Source organism: Hydra viridissima, unplaced genomic scaffold, assembly GCF_058129835.1.
Source record: "Hydra viridissima isolate aposymbiotic clone 2 unplaced genomic scaffold, HvirCarnegie_v1 scaffold_5, whole genome shotgun sequence".
Classification (NCBI taxonomy): Eukaryota; Metazoa; Cnidaria; class Hydrozoa; order Anthoathecata; family Hydridae; genus Hydra; species Hydra viridissima.
The window spans coordinates 4,062,212-4,084,182 of record NW_028324304.1 but is presented as its reverse complement, the minus strand read 5'-3'; the positions used below and the strand labels follow the sequence as shown (position 1 = coordinate 4,084,182).

Below are 21,971 nucleotides of genomic sequence, written 5' to 3'. Positions count from 1 at the left end.
ATTTGAAGCTTTTTTTTTTGAGGGTTAAAAGACGAAGCCAAAAAAGTTATTAGATAGCTTATAAATATCGTATTAGTATTAAGAGTCTGCGTATCGTTTCATTTCTGTATCGTTATTATTCCGATATGATAGCGGAAAAAAAGTGTTGCCGATAAAAAAAGATTGACGAGAGTTCCGGTATATACCGAAATTTAAACTAACTACAATACCGAATAAAATTTTTTTTAACCGATTTTTTGTCGTTATTTTTTCCGCTATCATATCGGAATGATATTCTGCTATCATATTGGAAATGAAACGATACGCAGACCCTTAATTAGTATCAATACTTTTCTATTAGCATTAAAATAATAAATTATCAAAATTTAAACTAAAGATTTCTCATAAGTAATTTCAAACTTATGCTAATTTACGTTTATATTATTTTTATTCTTTGTATTTTGACGATTTACATTTCTTTACTATAAATACCTATCGTCATAACAACTGAAGATAATCGAGTAAACAAAGAACTTAATCATTTGTTGTTTCGTATGAGTCGTTTCAAAAAAATAGTTTGATTGTAAAATAGTAAAATAAATAAAATTATTTAGGCAAAAATCATTAACTTATTCATTAAAAAAGTTTGGAATAAAATCTGCGGGAATGTTGTTTTTTCTGCTTTTTTTTGAATTTTTTTCGAGTGCATCAAGTGGTAGTGCTCCTCTCCTATTCCAAGGAAAGATCGGTGAGCGAGTCCAAAACGAATTCTTTCATTAGCACAAATAGTGTTTTTTAATACAAAATTGTAAAAGTGCGAAGTTATAGAAGCATAAATGTTCATACACGATAATCTGATTTCAAGAATATTGTCATTTTAAAATTATCTCCATTTGCTTCATAAAGAAAAATAATTCTCCATTTTCTTGTAGCTAAAGCTACAAATCTTCCCGTGACAGTCCGCTGTGAAGAATACACAGGAGGTTACATAAGAATCGGTGGGATTACGATAAATTATAAACCACTCTCTGCTCCGCTACAAGAAAAAGCTAAATTGGATTGTGAGCTTCAATGTCAGAAGGTAATTTGTTATTTCAGTCGTACATTATTTTGCATGTTTAAACCGTTTTCAAAATCCGTATCAAGATAAATTTTGACCATAAAATTTAGAACTTGAACGATTTAAAAGATAAAAAAAACAAAAACAAGTTGAATCATCTCGGAACCACCTGCGTGCTGACTCTACCTGGCAGCAAAATTGAAAGTGGAGATAAGATCAATATTTTATACAACTGTTACGATACTAAACCTGCCGGGTCACCTGCCTGGGGATTAAAGAACACAGACGAAGAAGAGGATGAAACGAAAAAATTTGGCTTGAAGATCGGAAGTCAAATAAAATTGAGCTGCAATGATAGTTCAGAAATGATATTTGCAAACCAAGTTCTCTTTAACGGAAAACATCGCTCAGGATTGACACCAATAATGGTAACAAAGCAATGTTTGAGACAATTGAAGGAAGAAAAAGATTTAGGAAAGGAAAAGGTATTTACAACTTTGAATAAAGCTAAAATTATTTCAAAACTTATTTAATTCGAGTTTTTTTAGGTTAAGTATTTTCTGGACCTTTTTTATGAGGTATAAATTGGAAAAACAAGCTTTTACATCACAAAAATCTCAAACACAAAAAAAATATCTAAGTTTCTCTCTGGTTTAAATTGTTTTTAACTAAACCTGCTTTTCCTGTTAAAAAACTAAACCTGCTTTTCCTGTTAAAAAACTAAACCTGCTTTTCCTGTTAAAAACTAAACCTGCTTTTCCTGTTAAAAAAACTTTTCCTGTTGTTCCTACACTAGAGAGATTATGTGTTCATCTGATGATTATGAATGCAAATGCAAATTAAAAGTTAGAGCGATCTTGTTCTTAACAATTCTTTAAGGAACTTTAAAAAAAGATACCAAAATAAGTTCTAAAAACGTAATTGGTGAACAACCATTTTTTTGTAGAGTGCACCTTCATGTTTCATAAACAACGAATCAGAAGAAAATATTACTATTACGTATCAATGTGCAAGCTCTAAAACACCACCAAATAAGGTAAGCAGGGAAATTTTTTTATAATAAAGTTGATCCACAAAATATTTTAAATGCAACTATTTACTTGAAGTAAATAGTATTTACTTTTTTTGAAGTATGTTTTCATTATCATAGTTTCAAGCAAATAAAAATAATAACTTATTTCTTCAATTCAGTTGCTTTGAGCTTCATATATTTTTAATTTTTCAAAATAAAAAATGTAATAAAGTTATGAAACTTAAAAAAATTTTAAAAGTCAGTCATAAGTTCAGAAATTTGACTAAAAGAATAAAAATTTTTATAAAAATTATTATATATAATAAATATACTTCAAACCCTTGTTATCAAGTAATTGCATGTAAAAATCATCGGGTTTTAATTGCAACCACCAGCTATAAAACGTTTGCAATAACTCAAAATTGATAAGCATTTACAAGAGAAAATTTGAAGTGAGCAGATAATTCACAGCTTTTTGAGACAGAAAATTCTTATAAATTCTTTATAACACTTTTAACTTAACTTTAACCTAAGCCAAAAAAAAAGTTCTAAATTTTTACGTATGTAATATGTAAAGTTGCATGTCGTTGTCGTATGCCGTATGTAATATGTTATGATGTTATATGTTAACGGAATTTATCAAGCGCATTATTGTATTTGTTGTTACATAAGCGTTAAAAGTTTTAATACGTCAGTAAAGTTTTACATTAAGCGTCTTTATTTGATTGGGTGATAAAAATGGTTCTTTATTTAATTGGGTGATAAAACTAGTTGCATCTATGTTGAATATAATTCAAATATAAAAATGGTTGATTTCACTCTACTTGCAATCAATTTGGTGTTTAAGTTACATTGGCTATTTAAATTTAGTTAAAACTAAGTTCCTCTAATATGGTATAAAGTTTTTAGGAGTATTTTTGAAAAGCAATTAGGCTTAGTTCTCTTATCATATTTTAAAACGTGAAGATATCCAATGTAAATTTTTTAAAATTAAACCATGTTTAAAAACATTTTATCTCATTATAAATAATAATACGTGTTCTGTAAATAATTGTGTGTCATCTGTAAATGATGTATGTATCTATAAATGGGTCGTACATATATTATTAAGTATATTTGATTTATCAGCGCCTTGATCGTATTTTATAAATAGTTTTCTCTTCTTTTTATTAGGTGTCAGGAAAATCAGCTTAAATGAAGAGGATTCTGATTATAAATTTCGAAAGAAAATATCTTTAATTTTAAAATACTTTGAAGAAAAAAGAAGTTTTTCTGAAAGTTTAAGGCTTTAATCCCATATGATTGACCTTATTGGTCGCCCATACAAAATTTTTAAAAATCAGACTCACTAATCCCCATCCACATGCTTCCGAAATGTTAGCTCCCTACATTCACAAATAGCTCAAAATAAAGGTAATTTTTAAAAAGGAGGGGAGTGTGTAGGGGAAGGTACTTTTGCAACTTAACTATAACGTGGTGACACTTAAATTATACAACGAAACTCTGGAAAAGTTAGGATAAATAATTAAAAATTTTGAAAGAAACTTTATCATCTCAAGTTGCATCTTCAAATACAAAATAACTTCAGAGGAAGCCTATTTTCTCAAGTTACGTTATAAGTGAAGAGGCTGCAAAACAAGCCAATGGTTTGATACAGCTTCAACCAGCGGGCCTCCGTTCAACCTGAGGGCCCAGGAATTTACCGTAAGCAATAGATTAGTCTTTTTGCATTTAAATTTAATTAAAAAATAGATAAATAAAAAATAATTCTTAAATTATCAAATTATCAAAACTTTATGCTAAAGAATTAAATGACTTCAATAAAAGCATTCCATTGATTTTATTACACAATAATATTAGTATTTTTTTATCAACTTAAAGTTGGTTATCGCATGCTTTATAAATGGAATTTCATAACTTTGTATATCTAAATATATTCGTTAACTTTCAAAATTATCGAACTTAAATTTTATGTTCCAATGGAACAAAACACGATGGTTCGTTTAACTCTTCAACGGTTTTTTTTTAACTTAAAACGGACCTCTTTAAAAGTTTTCCAAAATATTTTCTTCGAAAAGACACTTCTTCTAAACACCGTAAGATTTTTCAAAGCTTGAATTTTTTTTGCCGTAATTCGAAAAAAGTAATTTTTGTTCTTAATGCCGCAATTTATTAACTAAACAAAAAAAGCAAAACAAAAAAAAAACAAACAAAAAAAAAAAAAAAACAATAATAAAAGTAACACTGACAATTATGAAATGATTTTAATTACTAATCACAGTCAATTTTAATTTTATTTTCAAACAATTGATTCCCTATCACTTTCCAACCAAGAATGGGTTCTCTTTCAAGTTTGCTGAGTTAGCTTGAAGTTAAATCCTGAGGCTAATCTTAACTAAATTTATTGATAACCACTCAGTAAAACGTGATATAAAACTATTTTTTTCCTATTTTAATGGTGGACAAGGAACAAGTTATAACTTCTCTATCTATTGGTAGTCTTAGACCGAAGAGAATGTTGGGCTTTACTTGGGTTCAGTAAAATTCTCACAAAAAAAAGCCGGGGTTCTCGTTATTATCTACCACAACTTTATTTAGTTAGGGTTGTGATAATAGTTGGCTTATTAAGAATTCATTTATTGAGCACTTTACACTAGTTGGTGGTATGTTTTATCGCTTGGTCCAAATTTCTCAGGCAGTACCCCTTTTTAGAATAGATGTTGTGAGTGTTGCCATTTCGTACATGTTACACCTTGGTTCTTTGGTCATATTCAACCGATAACTGTTCGAAAGATTGGATTTATGAAGTTAATCTTTTTTTTTTTTTGAAACAATACCAAAGCCTTATTCTTGTATACAATCGCCGTGCAATTTCCCAAAGAAAAATGGACGGCGTGTAAAAACCTTTAAAAACAACTGATATTGTATAATCTAACGATAAATCTTGCTAGATTTGTTGCCTCTGAACATATTTTGCAAAAAAAGCAAACACTTTTAAGATAACTGTACATGAGATTTTGTTTAGGGCCAGGCAGATTATTTGACCTTAAAATATTGCTTATTTAACTAACGGATAAATATTGATTTTAAAACATTTCTTAAATGAGCTTCGTTATACTTTCAAATACTTCGAAGCATAACTGGAAAATTTTTGTATTCCGAAGTGGTATTAATTGATATTAAAATTTTTACATTCGAAGACAAACTTGGAAACACTGATTACGAAATACTTCGACTATCGTAGTAAAAATGTTGGGAGCAATCGCCCCAAAACAAAACAATATTCTTAAGATATCCAAAAAAAAAAAAAAGTTTCAAAAATTCAAAAAAAATTTAAATCAAACTGATTGATTTTAATTAAATTTTCAGTTAAATATTTTTGAAGTAAAAAGATTTTTTTCGAAAAATTTCAAGAGCTTCGAAGTTCGTTTCATTTCCTAAGACATCGTTCCATGATAACACGGACATATTTAAAACAGCTGCAGTCACTATGAACTAAGCTGTGTATTAACTTCAAATCAAAATAAAAAGAACAGAAAAGTAAGATAAAAAGTTAAGCTAAACTTAGGAAAATCTCTTGTTAATCTTATGGGAGGTCTTATACTTGAAAAAACTACATAAAACCTCATTTTTGGCTATATATCAATGTTAAGATTGGGTTTGCGAAAGGAACTTCATATTTTGCGCAACTTCTAGCCGGCTCGTACAAGCCTCTATCAAGCACGAACATCTTTTACACATCAATAAAAAACGCTGAGTTTTCTGTTGGAAAATAAATTGATTTTATGAACATTGTTTACATTATTACCTAAAATCTCTATTTCTACTCATGGCTATTTATAAATAGGAAATCATCCAATGTAAAAAGAGAAGTGATGATAAAAATTAAAAACCGTGGAAATTATTGCACATGAAATCGAGTGAAAAATTAGCGATCGAAACTTGTTTCAGGCAAAATCATCAAAGTAAATTTAACTTTAGGAATAATCTGCTTCGCTTATTTTCCCTCACGTAAATTTATTATAAAAAAGAGCTGCACGATATACAAAAGAAAACATATTCACAACAATTTTACAAATTCACATATACACGTCGCATAGAATGAAACAACTTTAACCTACAACTACGCTAAAACAACTTAGTGACGTCATCGAAAAGGAAAAAACAACAGCAAACGACGCAAGAAAAGTATCGCTATGAAAAAACAAGGGCAACTGAACATAACGCTGTAATTAGAAAAATACAACAAGACTAAAAAGCAGGAAAAAAAAGTGTTGTAACAATCTAAACATGCTTATCATTATTTTTGCAGAAGACGTTTGTTGCTGAGGAAGAGTATAAATTAGAAGAACTGCCTTAATTTTAAATAAAATCTTCAGAATAAAATAATAATAAAAAAAATAAAATTTTCACGAAATAAAAAAATATTCGAACATTTATAGATTGAATATCCCTACAGCTAATTTCTGTTGCCAGCAAACAGGAAGAACTTTTTTTTTAGACAGCTGATACTTTTACGAAATCATTTATGCTTCGTCTTAGAGACAATTTAAGAAATATTTCAGATATAGCGAATATTCATTGATAACAGCATCAACTTTGCTTTGATGGGGTTTCTGTTGTTCGTGTAGATATAGTAGTAGTAGTAGTTGTAATGCAAGTTGACTGTTTTGCTTTTAACTGCTGTTCGTGTTGATACGATAATACTTCACTGTATATCAGAGCTGAAACAACCAAATGGAAAATGCAGAAAAACACCTATGATTTACATTTAAGAGTATATCAATAAGTACCTGCTTACCTTTCCACTCCTCTACAGTATGCTCGATTTCATCTATTTTATGATCATATTGCATTGGTGCAGGCTAAAATAGACAAAGTTAACAATGCGCAACAATCACATGATAATTTGATGTAAAGAGCAAAAATAATTGCATAAAATTGAATTCAGATAAACTAGTTGTATTTTACACTCAAACAAAAGCTAGCCAGAAACAACAGCTGTTCCCAAAAAACCCTCTTAGAGACAATATAGCCTTCATCTTCTAAAATATAAATTTTAAGTAAAACTATTCTTATTCAAGAATGAAAATTTTAAAGTTTTAGGACGTCATAAATGACAGAAAAAATTTAAGCAAGATATTTCTGAAAGAAAAGACTGATTTAAAAAAGAATTAAAATTCAATTTTTGTTTGATATTACAGAAAATGGTCTTGAAAGTTAGCGACTTTTATTAAAGATTTTTGAAAATAATTTCGAGCAAATATAGTCATGCAAAAAATCATGAATGCATTTGATTTCATTAAGGCCAAGAATAATAGTGTATTATCTAATGTTAATACACAATTAAGCAGTCCTGTATTGGATATTTGTTAGCAAGCTTTTAAAAGTAATTGTTTTGCTTTAACTGCTAGAAGACAAGTTAGCATTGCAATTTTTTAACTTGACAAACTTTTTTGATATGAAAATGTTATTCTATCAAAACTGTTCAGAAATTATTAACTGTTCATGCCCAATTTTACTACTTCACCAAAAGCCCATATTGTTTTCTTCCATGTAAAATAGTTGATAGTAAGGAATCCTCATGTGGATTACTAACAAACTTTGGAATAAGTACATCCCATATTCAGTGCTCAACCGCAAAAACAAAAGCCATCACCATAACTTTATCCACAGGTAAAAAAAATGCATTTATGAAAACGCAGAAACTACAAACATGATTTGCAGATTTTAGTAACATATAGCTTTTAGTAATTTAAGAGCTTGCTTCAGCTTTTAAAAGATTTTAAAATAAATTTGATTTTCATTAGAATTTACAAGGTGTTTTGAGGACAGAATCTTTTTTCGCTTGTATACTAAAATTAGAAAATATTTAAATGCACTTTAAAACAACCCTAAAAACTATTCTCTAAAGGTTTTTTTGGAATACAGCTTTTAGAGTATTAGCTGTTTCTGGCCAAGTGTGATCTTATGGATGCTAAAAAAATACATACTGCTTCTACTTCTTCAGCATCATACCAAACATGTACATAGGGATGATATAATGCTTGAGTGATAGTTATTCGTTTCATAGGGTCGACAACTAACATTTTTAGCAGAAGATCACGTGCTTGATTTACTGTATAAATTCATATGATTTATATGATAGTTTAAAGTTTTAATAGTTGTTTCTTGAACTTTTTAAAATGCTTTTAGTTTTTAAGAACAATTGTTTACTTGGATAAAATTTCTGTACCTTTTTGTTTGTTTCCTACAGGAAACAAATCTTCTGGAAACAATTCATCAATCGTATAACCCTTTTGTTTCGGTCTGTTAGCACAGTACATTCGAACCTAAATATAACTTTTGATATAGAGTCTTACAAACTTACTATCTAAGAACTTTTATTGCTGAAAAAAGAAATTTTGTTCATGTAAGAAATCTAACTAAAAATACATTTTCCTCAAACTATTGTTAAAAAAACATGCAAATAAAAATCTTACTGATGGCTGCAAGCGATCAAAAAAAGACTGGGGAGGAGTAGAGAGAAGTTCCGTTACTTTGTTCCATTGATCAATGTCTAATTTGCAATCAATAGTTAACGAAAAGTTAATAAAATTCAGTTTAATGCTATGATCTGTTATTGAAAATAAGAGAAAAATACAAATTTGTGGCATTAGCAAGTGTTGTATTTTTTTAACATTTCATACTAATAAACAATCCATCTTCTTACAAAGTATTTGGTTTAAAAAACAACATTCTTAAAGATTTTTACATTTCTTTCACAACAGAAATATAAAAATCTATAAGAATGAGTTAGATAACAGACTTATAAAAAAGATACGATCTGTTCCTGGAAACATCACAGATCCACGGATCATTTCACCAAATATACAACCTATTGACCAAACATCTACATTTTCAGAATATCCCATTCCTAATATAATTTCAGGTGCACGATAGTATCTTGTAACTACATAAGGGGTCATTGTAAACGCGGAACCAGCCGTTCTAGCCAGACCAAAATCTAAAATCTAAAAGTATATATATATATATATATATATATATATATATATATATATATATATATATATATAATAACAGCCCTGATGAAGTTAAATTTAGTTTCATTAAATTTTCTTTTCTCTCAATAAAAATTTACTAACTACCTTATTAAGATTAAGTTATGTTTTAGTTACCACAAATTAAATTCCATGCTTATTTAAATGTTTGAATAGGTTTGAAATATTGAAAATTAAAGGTAAAGAAGTTTTTATATATACAGAGAAGTAATTATAATAAGAAATATCAAAAGTAAATCAAAAAATGAAATAATAACATTAGAAGACAATCATTAACAAGGAATGCAAAGAAAAAAAAAAAAGTTAAATTATGCTCATCTTTAACAAAGGCCTTGACAATACACAAGAAATATTTTAACTCTTTCTGTAAACTTTATTGCTATTTGCATAAGTGCTTATTTGCATGAGAAGCTATTATTGAATCCTTTCAACCTCAAACTTATCTTGTTTAGTGCTGTGCTGTGATTAGAAATTTATATCTGTAAATCAAATTATAATCTGCATCCGTACATAAATTTCATACGACGAGTCAGAAAAAAGAATTTAATATCCCTTGTGAAAATTAATCGAAGATACAAAGTATTATAGAAAATCTAAAATGCGATGGTTAAGAAAATACAATCTTTTCAGAAACAAACTGTGATTGCAATCAACAAATTTGAGTAATCCAGATTCATTTCCAAGTTTATATTTATGGAAGTCAATCCTTGACTGTGAATTGATCACTAACTCACTAGAGAATTTGACCACTTGCACTGCTGAACAATTTAATATATTGTTTTTAAACTGATGCCTTGTCTAACCAAAACTAAACACAAGGGACAAATTAAAACTTTTCATTCACATTTGTCCAGTTAGTAGAATTTATTTTTCATGTGAGCTGATATTATCATTTTGCATGTTAGATGTAGCTAATTTATATGCTTTAGGTAATCAAAAATTTCTCAATATTGATCAATATATATTCTAAATCAGAGCTAATTTGAAAAAAAATTAAAAAATTTCTCACAAAATTAATGCAAATCTTTTTGTAGAGATAATAAACCAAACCAAATTTAACTACTTAGAGACGAAAGGTGGATCAATTTACTACATGTGGAAGGTGCAAAGGCATTTTGAATCAGGTAAAGAGAAAAGAGGAAAATTGAATAATTAACTTATTTGCTTTTTTTAATCAAAACAACTGTGATGTAATATCTCTTATCTTGTAAACGCCAACATGAAGACTATTTGGCTAGTTTGTAATGAATTCTCATTTACTTACTATACAACCATTTCCATTCAAATTGTGAATTAAATGCTTTTGGAAGGATTTTACAGAGATGCATGGCAATAAACCTATCTAGTGTTTAAAATAATTTCAATACTTAAACTTACTTGTGACTATATTTTGTGTTTAAAGTAATTTCAACTTTTATATTTTATATTTAATTTAAACAAATGAAAAAATCACACTATCTGTCATTTGAATTTACTATCATCTATTTAAGAGAAGTATGATATGAATGAGGACATTTTCTTAACTTCATAACTATAAAAAATGCACCACTGCTATACAGTTCTGGTACATCTAACAACCTTAAAAACTGCATGGACCAGTGAAAGTTGTTCAAAGAAGCATGGTATGACATTTCATAGGGAAATGCTGATGGTTAACCAGATTCTTAACTAATTGTTACCAGGGTGTAATATGAAGTAAAAGCTACACTGCTAATTATCAATCCTTTACTTTATATTTTTTCCATTTTAATTATTTATCATTGAATATTGAGTCAGTTCTTTAATCATCATTTTTTGTAATAAACACAGAAAAAATAACCTCATTTCATATTTTGTTGATTATTACTATTATTTTGAACACAAGTGTAAATCTGTTAATTTTGATTAAATTATAAGGGATGTTAAGATTTTATTGTAATATTAATTAAAAAAGATCTTGTCTTGTCAAATACCTGAAATCTTTTCTATGAAAATACAATTGTGTTGGAACACCAGACAACACTTGATTATACCTCACTTGACTATGTAAAAATGGTTCATTTATTTTATATGATTCAAAGTATATATAGAATAAATGGTTTGCAGTAAAACTAGGCCAAATGGAATTTGTAATGGTAAAAGTTTGGGAAATAGAGTGATTTAGTAAACTTTTTAGTAATATGAAAAAGGTAAATTGAAAAATTTTCCAAGTTCACTGAATTATCAGTAAGTCTGAAACCAATTGTCAAAAAGTACATACCTGTTTACAAGTATTTAATGAACAGACTGTTGCAGCTTTCTCAAAGCCCACCCTGAAATAGACCAAGAATGTTTCAAGGGAACTTTTAGAGGTAATGCTAAATGTCCAGGTGAAAATATTAGGGATAAAGATGAGTTGCACAATGTAATCAAATCTGTTTATGATTGAACAAACTAGGTGTTACTGCATAAATAGCTGAAAGAATTGAAACCATCATTGAGGAACTTTTTAGCAAATTTGGACATTTGCACTTTTGCAGACTTGAGAACTTTGGATTCTTTAATGATTATGCTATTTGGGTTGGTTTTCTTTTGATCTGATTGAAAATATCATGAAAAATGAACAAGGACCAGGAGGTTATTTATTTTACAACTACCAAATCAAGGATTGAAATTATGGAAATGCAATCAGTTAAGGTTGGATTACAGCTCAATATTAAGGTTTGAGAAAATGATTGCCATAGGTGCCCACTACATTTTGAGCGATGAAGAAATTCATGCTATAAGTTGGAAGATGTTAGTACAGAAAGAATAGTGTAAAGTACAGAAATTCTTTAATCAATCAACTACATTGTTGGTAACAAGAAAAAAAGCAACTACATTCTTGAGAATGTTGAATTATAAAACATAGAACGTAAAAAAAATATGGGAATCATTTAAATGATTAAATCTTAAACTTAAAATTTGAGCCATTTTTTCAATGGTTGAAAATTTTGTTGAAATTCTTTTTATTAGCTAAAGTTTTTTTTGCAAACATCAGTTAAATCTATAAAAAAAGAACAATCAAGAAAGGAGTTAATTAAAAAAATATTTTTTTGTATGCTTTGTTTAGGCCTTTAGTAAAGAAGATCATGAATTTAAACCAAATGTCTATTTTTCTCATTTCCACAAATCAGCCCAATTAACAGTGATTTGAGTTGAATATAATTACCAATCCTATAGCGCCTTGAGCATAATGAATTAATGAAAAAAAATTTAAAATTAACCATCAGGAGTTTTAAAATTAGTTTATAGCTTAATGGGATTACCATACAGTTTTAGATGATTTTAATTTATTTAAGAAAAGTCAAGTAAGGATTTAATATAGTTTCATTTTTAATCAAACCTGAGAGACATGAGAGAAAAAACAAATTTAAAAAAAAAAAAAAAAAAAAAACCTCACTTTTAAACTGCAATCTGATTTAACTACAATATTGCTTGGTTTTAAATCCTAAAAAGAAAAGAAATTAATTTAAAACAAACCAAATAAACCCATTTCTATTCAAAACGAAAAAAAAAAAACAAACAAACAAAAAAAAACAACAAACAAACAAAAATTTAAATACAGTGATTAAAAAACAAAACATCTTCCTTCAGAAACATTAGGAGGTGCTTCAAAACAATTATCATAAAATTTATCAGTAATAATTATCATTGAGCAAAAATTGCATTTCAAAAAGTGAATTTTACATATCTGATAAAAATCTTTTCATCAGTGCTTTTTTTAAAAATAATTCAATCAGTAATAACTTGATTTTTTAAGAATCATTTGGCAATTTAAGAACATTAAGCTTGAGAATCTCTTATAATTATCAGACTAATAATTTTTATGAAACAGCCTCCAGGAAAATCATTGCAAGATACTGAATTTAATTAAAAAATAAACCATGCAAAATACTTACTCTGTGTATAATACCTGCTGAGTGGAGATGCTAAAGTATGAAAAAAAAAACAACAAACAAACAAACAAACATACAAACTAAAAAAATCTAAATCAAAATAAATCCCGAGTACAAAAACTAAACAATAAGTTACCAATTAACTCAAAAAATAAACAGCTACCTTAATACCACATAACATTTGATAAAGCAAATATGATAATCGTTCATGATCGAGATCCATCTGCACAACTTGACATAAACTTGCATCCATAAGCTCCATGACTAAATACCTAAATAGAGCATAATAAAAAACATGCATTAACTAAGTAAACTTTTAATGGATAAAGAATATCCTTGCTAGGGTTCAATAAAGATTGCATGAATTTAAAAGACCTACAAGTCTTGAAAATCTTCTAAGCTTTTGTCTGGGGTAAATACATTAAGTAGCCCGATAATCTAAAAAAACACAACAAATTTGAGGTGAAATAAAAAGTGCATATGGGCAAAAAATACATTAAATTCTTTTTCTCATTCAATTAGTATAAATTACATAAATACACTTTTTCCTCACATTTTTGTGGTTGGTGATTTTCATTAACTTCAACTCTCTAAAAGCTCTTTTAGCATGAGTAACATTCTGAAAAGGCCTACTCAACTTCTTTATAGCAACTTTTTGCTTTGTTACTGTGTCATATGCAGCACTAGAAAGGAAGTTTAAGCTGTTAAAGTAAACCATAAATTTTAAAAATAATTTTTATACCCTAAGATGAAAAGACGAAAAGTTCTTAATAAGAGTCTATGAGAAGTGTAAGATATTAGCTTTTTGTAATCATTTAGCTTTTAAGAGGTGTTTCACAGAGGAGATCTGAACTAAGAGCAAGAGTAGAACTAATGTAAGAGCAAGATAAAATCTGAGGTAACAACTTTATTTAAGATCTTTACAACAGCCAAATAAAGTTAACATTGATGATGCTTCAAATAAACTATTTAGAAAATAAAACTTATTAGTTTATCTAAGAGGATTAAGTCTCTGTAAATTAAATTCTCATAATTCATACATAGTTTGAAAAATTCAAAAGCAATGAAATTTCTGTAAAAAACTCTCATAAATAACTGGTGTAAACTAGACTTTAGTTTTCAAATGTTAGAAACTTGATTTTTCAAATGGTTTGAGATTTTTTTTTCCTTGTCGTAGATGGCACCATAAAGAGAGCATAAGGAGAAAGCTTTAAAGGTGAAATAGGTAACTCTCTTGATATGAGAAAATAAAAGATAATACAGACTTATCATGGTAGCCAAATTGAAAAATGTGTCAGACTTTGTTTACCATATAATTTGGTAAACAAAATTTTGCTGAAATGGATTACAGTGCTGAAAAATATTACCATCCTGATTTGTGGTCCTGTAATGAAAGCAAAGGCATGTGACCTTGCAAAGCCTCAGAGGGATGGCTGGAAAAATCGAGGAAAAGGTAAGAACAACCAGATATTTGGAAAAATTATAGATGCAATAGAAATACTGAAAAGTGTTTCTATTACATCCACAATTCAATTTCTTTATGCTACTCAGAAGAGATATACTGAAAGCTTTATATTGAATTGTGGAAAGAGAAGGACAATAAAAAGCAAGAGAAATTGTCTTACAACATTTCATCTAACTTTCAACATGTTTATCTGTTAAATTATAAAAAAATAGCCCAACAAAATTGAACTCTCTATAATTTGAACAGTTTCTTCTTCCTCATGACAGTTAAAATTACAGACTCCTTGTGTTTCAGTTATTTCTTAAACCTTATAATTTTTGGAATTTGAATTAGTTTATACACTACATTAATATTATATTTTACTGCACCTAAAATTTTATGATATACGTTTTTTTTGTGTAAAAACAATTTGCAGAGTGAAAACAAATAACGCAAATAAAGATGCTATGCAGGTAATGCAACTTTAAAATGCATATTTATTAGACTTATTTGATATTGATTGATAGTAACTCAGTTCCCACTTGAATACAATTTGTTTTTTTTGTGTAAAAACAATTTGCAGAGTGAAAACAAATAACGCAAATAAAGATGCTATGCAGGTAATGCAACTTTAAAATGCATATTTATTAGACTTATTTGATATTGATTGATAGTAACTCAGTTCCCACTTGAATACAATTTGTTTAACTGGGTTAAATTAATCTAAAAAATTTTTTTTAGAGAAAATACAATAAAATATAATATATTATTTGTTGAAACTGTTTTTAAGATGTGCATTGATCAGACTTAAGTAATCCTATGAAAATATAGCTGTTTTTTTTTTTTTTTTTTTTTTTTTTTAAATAATAAAAGCAACTATTTATATATATATTTTTTGAATAAGATAACTTTAAAAACTTTTGATTGCTAAATGAATACTTAACTATTGAGTTACATCAGAAATCTTTAGTTCCTATTTTTAAACTTTTGATATTTTGAAAAAAAAATTTAAAAAGAGAGAATCAATGTGTCCAAAATTGAAATGAAAACTAAAAAAAAAATAAGCTATTTTCCCTACAAGGTTCAGCTGAACTTTTTTTTTGCATTTAATTTATTTATGTACTATATCAATTTTTTAATTGAAAAAATTTATAGCTAAAGATATTTACAACTCCAGTCAATTAAGTGAAAAGGAATTAGAGTAGCAATTAATATTGATGCAGTCCTTTAAAACTGTCAATGACCAGTAAAAAAAAATTTTTCATTAACAACATTGAATTGTCATGCACTGTTTTGTATCCTTTAAGGTAGTAGCAATGTATTACACTTTTTTATATTTACCACTTGTCTCATTTAAACTAACTTACCAAACCATTCCTTGAGCACCAGAGCCTATTGGATGAAGATTTTGATAACGATTTAAGATAGTAAAAATGGTATCCCCAATCTGAACTGAATAATACATCTCTGACCAAGATTATTAGAAATAAAAAAGTTACTATCGACTGACTAAATCTTCGATTTTGTACCCTTGAACAATTTATTTAAGACAAAATTATTCTTTGTACTTTGAAAAAAGTTATTGCAGTAGCTGTGAACCATAAGCTTATGTTTAGGGACTGCATTTTGTCAATATCCAGAACTCATTACTCCGAAATGTTTGTAAAAAATCAGGTATAGCCTTCGGCAATATTAATGAGCAGCCATTTGGGCTTGCATAATTTCGTTTTAAAACTATTTTAACTAGCAGAATTCCGTTCTGGTTTTACTTACCAAACTAAAATTCGTCTCGTCCAACCTTTTGTTGAAGCAAATAGCGTGCGTGTTTGATTTGTTTTTCACTTTCTGCGCATGCGTGTTTTATGAAAGTAGTGTGCAACCTCCGCAAGAGCTCCAGCAGCATGCTTCGTTCGGCATTATTTAACTTGTGCTCGGTCAAGTTCGACACGGTTGAAGCAAAGCTGAAGCATCAACTCAGCTAAAAATCATTCGCATTGTGCACTTTATTCAGTTTGTTTTTTCACACGCTTCTATTCTTGCAAGTATTATTCGAGGTGATGGGAATTTTTTCTCCTCCTAGAACTTTTTTCTAAAGAAAGTTTTTTTTATTTTATAAAGTTAGTTTGTTTCATTTGCGACTCTACTAATTATTATGCATGCATGAAAATCAGAATACCTGCCCAATTTTATTAAAAAAGAAAAATTCTTAATAACATTGGACAGTTCTTTTGAGTACTAAAGTTTAACATGCATGTAACATGAGTGGAATTTACACTGCTCGAGTATAAAATGGTATTTAAGTAACCAAAACAACAACAACAAAAAGCTTGCCAAGCAAATCGTGTTTTAAAGGTATTTAGCAATACAATTCTTTCGGCTGATAGGAATAATAAACTAGAAAAACTATTCAGATCAGGACCTTTAATTTTTAGTAACGCTCAAGTATTCTATTTCTAATGAAGTAGTAAATTTCGTCACGAAAATTTAATGCGAAAAAGTATTCAAACAGTTTTGCATTTGAAAAATCTGAATTTTTATAACACGTGTTCTTTTAAGATTTTTTCTTTAATAATTGTAATTATAATAATGCTGCTGCTGAAGATGATACTTGTAATAATAATAAAGATAATAATAAAGTTAATGATAATAATGATGATGATGCTAATGCTGATGATGATGATGATAATGATGATGATGATGATGATGATGATGATGATGATGATGATGATGATGATGATGATGATAATGATGATGATAATAATGATGATGATGATGCTGATGCTGCTGATGATGATGATGATGATGATGATGATGATGATGATGATGATAATGATGATAATAATAATGATGATGATGATGATGATGATGATGATGATGATGATGATGATGATGATAATAATGATGATGATGATGATGATGATGATGATGATGATGATAATTATGATGATAATAATGATGATGATGATGATGATGATGATGATGATAATAATGATGATGATAATAATGATGATGATGATGCTGATGACATTGCAATAAGCTTGACAATGAAATTGTCAAGCTTATTGCAATGTCATCAGCATTGTCAGACATTGTCATCAGCATATTGTCAGACATTGCAATAAGCTTGACAATGAAATTTGTAGTAACTGTAACAGGGTTGGCAAAAACTCGGTTTTTTGATCAAAAATTTAACATAACTGGGTTTTAACTAAAACAAAAGTCTGGTATAAATCTTTAGTAACAAAATTGGATTAATTTATAACTATTTACAAACTTTTTTTTTTATTTATAACTTTTTTATTTATTTATTTTATTTATAACTTTATTTATTTTATTTATAACTTTATTCATTTTATTTAAAACTTTACTTATTTTTTTAAATTTATAACTATTTATAAGCTTTCTCATTTTTACAGGTATGTTGTTTTACAGGTGTGTTGTTTTACAGGTTGGTTTTTACAGCTGTCTTATACAATAGCTTTGTTAAGAATAGTAATAATTAAATTGCATTTTTTTGAAACAAAAAACTAATTTAGAATAGGAAATTTATTTCAAAATTTTAATTATATTTAAAATAGAAGTAGATTACGCGTTCTTCAACTTGCCAAACTATAGTTCAGGGGGAAGAAACAAGGCTAGTGAATGGAATGAAGTGACTATATTAAGTGATCAACCAAATAGAGTAATATGTAGTTTAAAAAAAAAAAAAGAGAAAGTTAAGAGTCAGTTGGATAATCGCAGAAAGAAAAAAAGAAGTGCTAACGATTCTGCATAAGTATTTAGAAATATATCAGTTTTAGAGTCAAGGCCATCTACACCTGCAGCATCAAATAAGTCTAACCAGTCAGAAGATGAAGTCCAAGATTGGTTAACCTTTACTAGTGATGCTTCTTTATTCATCAATTTTTTATTAAACTCCAACGAAGAAAACTCCGAAAATTGGAAGAGTAATAAGAAAAAACGAGACAAATGTTTGACATGTTATTTTTAACATGACAAAATCATGTTAAAAATGTCAAACTGTATGATCTCAAAAAATTGATTAAAAATATGGGAATTCATGAAAATCACGAGACATTGAGTTTTTATAAATAGTTGAGATGTCTTCATTTAATGAAATTGAAAGTGAAGATAAAAAAACAATAAGCTTTTAAATAATTCTCTTATTTTTTGCTCCAAAATAAAAAAATCCATAATTTTTTGCCAAAACGAGTTTAGTACAGAGTTGAGCAAACAAAATTAAAATGTTCTAAAACACTCAGATTGATTGTTTCAATGCTTTTGATTATTTTTTACCTATTCGTTTGATCAAACTTTTGCAAAGATTCGAATAAAGATTGCTTAAAACCTTTTCTCAATTTTCTCAAAATCCTTTTGAACGGAGTTAACGTGGTTTGAAAAAAAACTCTTCATTTACAAATAAATGTAAATTCAATAAAAATTATGTCTATAGAACCTAAAACATAAGTTGACTTTTTAATTAAAAGAATGAGTTAATTCGTCTAAAAATATTGCAGCTTATTACGAGGCAATTTACTAATGGCAAAAGCCCACAAGAACTCGAAGTTGACAAAGACCACATGATGTTGGTCTTTAAAGTTTAAATAGATTTTATAAATTTAAATAAATTTTTTATAAGATTATAAAGTTTATTACAAAGTTTATTTTACTTTATCATCAGATTTGTCAAAAGCAGCACGCAAAACTGGTTATTTTTAAAAATAAACTTAAAAAACTTTTTCTTTTTTTTTTTTTATTTCATAGAAAGTTGCCCTTTGTTTCTCTTTTTATTTTTTCTCTTTGGACACGACTTTCTTTTGTTGGTAATCATGCTCCTTTATTTTATCTTCTTTAGACAAACTTTAGAAAAACCTTTCTTGAGTTTCTCAATTTTAAAACTATTTTTCTAGTAGCAGCTTTCGGCTTTAAAACATTTGATTGAACAAGTATTCGTTACGATAGGCTTTAAAATTTTCGATTAAACACGTTATTATTTATAGTTTCATGTTGTTGACGTTAATGATGATAAATATATTTGGAGCTGCGTCATCTTTAACTGAAAATGCTAAATATTTATCATCTGTAAAAAATTCTACTTTGATTGGCTCGAAATCAAGGCTTTATGTTAAATGACTTTTGTATATGGTTCCTGAAAAATAAAAACAATACCATAAATGGTAACAGGTCTCAGAATTGTGATCACACAACTGTCACATGCAGCGTTGTAAAACCTTTTCAATGATACAAAAATATTTCTTTTTGTCCAACGGCTGCAACATCATGCCTGCAACATATGGCTGTAATAAAGAGGAAAACTTAGCGTTATGATTCCATGTTAAATTGAATAACATAAGGCTCCCACAGAAATATGACTTTCATTGTTGCTCAGATGTTATAAAACTGTCAACTCTCGATAACAACTCGAATATCCACAAAATGTTTCATCCGTTTTGTAAAAGTGCTTGTTATCATCCAACAAGAAAAATGTGCAAATCCTACGCATCCAGGAAGACCTTCCTTCATCACGTTACCTCGAAATTTTACCCTTGGGGAAAGCAAATAACGGTGGTATAGAATTTCCAATTCTCGAAACGCAACATGCAATTACCAATATTCTTCTTTCGGCAAAAAACCGTTACTGGTTTTTGTTCTTGAACAAGTTTTATCAACTTCATATATAAACTAAAGAAAAAGATTTATACGCATGCTCTGAGATTTTACTGCAATTCTCCAAGATTTTGAAAAAAATTCACCAACAGCATGTCGGTTGAAAGCAGTTGATCGAGCAAAGCCTGTTGCTTTAAGGTGTCCGGAAAGAGAATTCTGGTTGTCTTTTCATAAATTCTTGCAGCCAATCAAAGCCAGCAATATATTTTTTAATCCATGAAAATGGACAGATCTAATTAATTTTATACAGCAAATTCAAATGCCAATAAACCTTGATTTAGTTGAAAAACTGTAATTAGTTTTTAATGCAGCAGATAGGATGCTGTAAAATCTTGTTTATTGTTGCATTTGGTCTTAAAAGATTGCTTTGAATTGAGCTTCCTTTAACAAAAATATCTTTTCCGAGTCATTCGATCAATGCTTAACTCGGATTCCATTTAATTCAATGGTCTTCATTTCAAAAATTCATATAAAGTTGCTTTTATTAATTCAACTGGTACAGCAACTCTATCTGTCTTTTATATTTGTGCAGAACCATTTCATGATCTGAAACTTTTTTTTTTTATCATTATACATTCATATATATCAACACAAATACACAAATTTTATCATTATACATTCATATATATCAACACAAATACATTCACAATAAAGTCTTTTTTAAAAAAAATGTAAGTATTATGACCTTAACTCAAGTAACTGAAATTAAACAAATAAGTATATAGATTAAATACCAAAGGGCGATAGCGACAAAAAGCATTCGCTGAAATAAATTTAAAAATGATCCGACTAAATTAATTTTAAATTTAGTCATGTTCCCTTAGTACTTGATTTTTTCTGAGAATTTGAAAAAGTGAATTTTTAAATTTTCAAACATTGTAGAACATAGTGAGATTTTATTGGATAAATTTGAGTGACGATCTAATAAAGTTTGTGAAGTTTTATTTTACCTAGCGACGCCCATAACAATGGTTTATTTCGGAATATTGTAAAAATTGGCGCTTTAAAATTAGCTTTGACATTAAAAAGATTTCAAAACTTTGAAGTTTTTTCGAACTTCATCAAAATCACGACGGAGAAGGTGGAGTAATGTGGATTGTAAAACACAGTAAATAAGAGGGATTTTCTTAAAAGATTAGAAATTTTTTCATGATAATAATGTTATCATTTAATATCTAGCCATTTTTACATAATTTTTGAGTACCAGATTTTAATGTAATATTTGTCTTTGGCTAAAAAAAAATTTTTTTACTTTCTCTTTATTTGTTATGAAGATCTTGGTCGCGATAAATTTAAAATTCATGCATTTTTAACAAACAAACATGAGAATAAGTTTATTAGTTTCAACCTATGCGATAATATTACTATTTTTTTTGTCATTTTTTAAACAAATTTAATATAATAGATAAAAATATATTTGGAGTAGCTTTTAGAATTAAGTATTTTTGCTTTTGACTTTATAATATTTAGTTATCATATTATTAAAAAAAAAAATAGTTTAACAAAACACTGCCTACACACCTATTGACTAAAGCTACAAAAACATATAAGAACCGTCATTAACTGAATAAAACCAACAATGGTTCTTTTATGTTTTATTGCTTTAATTAATATGGTGCGAAACCGAAAACAGATTAACAAAAAAAATTGTATTACAAGTCCTGTAAACATGAAGAGGACAGTGCGTATGGTAATTAAGAAAATGCAAAGCATTTCTCCTGTAAGCAAACAAAGTAAAACTGGATTTTCAAGTTTATGTCGGTATGTGGAGAAAAGTAAACAATATAATCTCAATAAAGTACACACCAAACTGCAAATGCCAACAAGTTTACACTAATGAAGAAGAGACTTC

General features: G+C 28.1%; 2 protein-coding genes across 2 annotated transcripts; one reads left to right on the top strand and one right to left on the bottom strand.

Annotated features, from left to right (window-relative positions):
* The first annotated feature begins 546 nt into the window (after positions 1 to 546).
* On the top strand, positions 547 to 3,348 carry LOC145189133 (uncharacterized). Its single transcript, XM_090088212.1, has 5 exons — positions 547 to 727; positions 912 to 1,060; positions 1,150 to 1,524; positions 1,986 to 2,075; positions 3,225 to 3,348. The coding sequence occupies exons 1-5, from the start codon at positions 646 to 648 to the stop codon at positions 3,243 to 3,245; spliced, it is 717 nt and encodes a 238-aa protein (XP_089944338.1). The 5' UTR covers positions 547 to 645; the 3' UTR covers positions 3,246 to 3,348.
* Positions 3,349 to 5,809: 2,461 nt separating this feature from the next.
* Positions 5,810 to 16,197, bottom strand: LOC145188797 (stress-activated protein kinase JNK-like). The gene is made up of 12 exons (XM_090087547.1): positions 15,820 to 16,197; positions 13,562 to 13,691; positions 13,388 to 13,446; positions 13,172 to 13,280; positions 13,012 to 13,041; positions 12,513 to 12,560; positions 8,875 to 9,064; positions 8,534 to 8,610; positions 8,287 to 8,383; positions 8,045 to 8,169; positions 6,853 to 6,916; positions 5,810 to 6,775 (listed from the first exon to the last, which is right to left on the bottom strand). The coding sequence occupies exons 1-12, from the start codon at positions 15,915 to 15,917 to the stop codon at positions 6,645 to 6,647; spliced, it is 1,158 nt and encodes a 385-aa protein (XP_089943673.1). The 5' UTR covers positions 15,918 to 16,197; the 3' UTR covers positions 5,810 to 6,644.
* Positions 16,198 to 21,971: the final 5,774 nt, after the last annotated feature.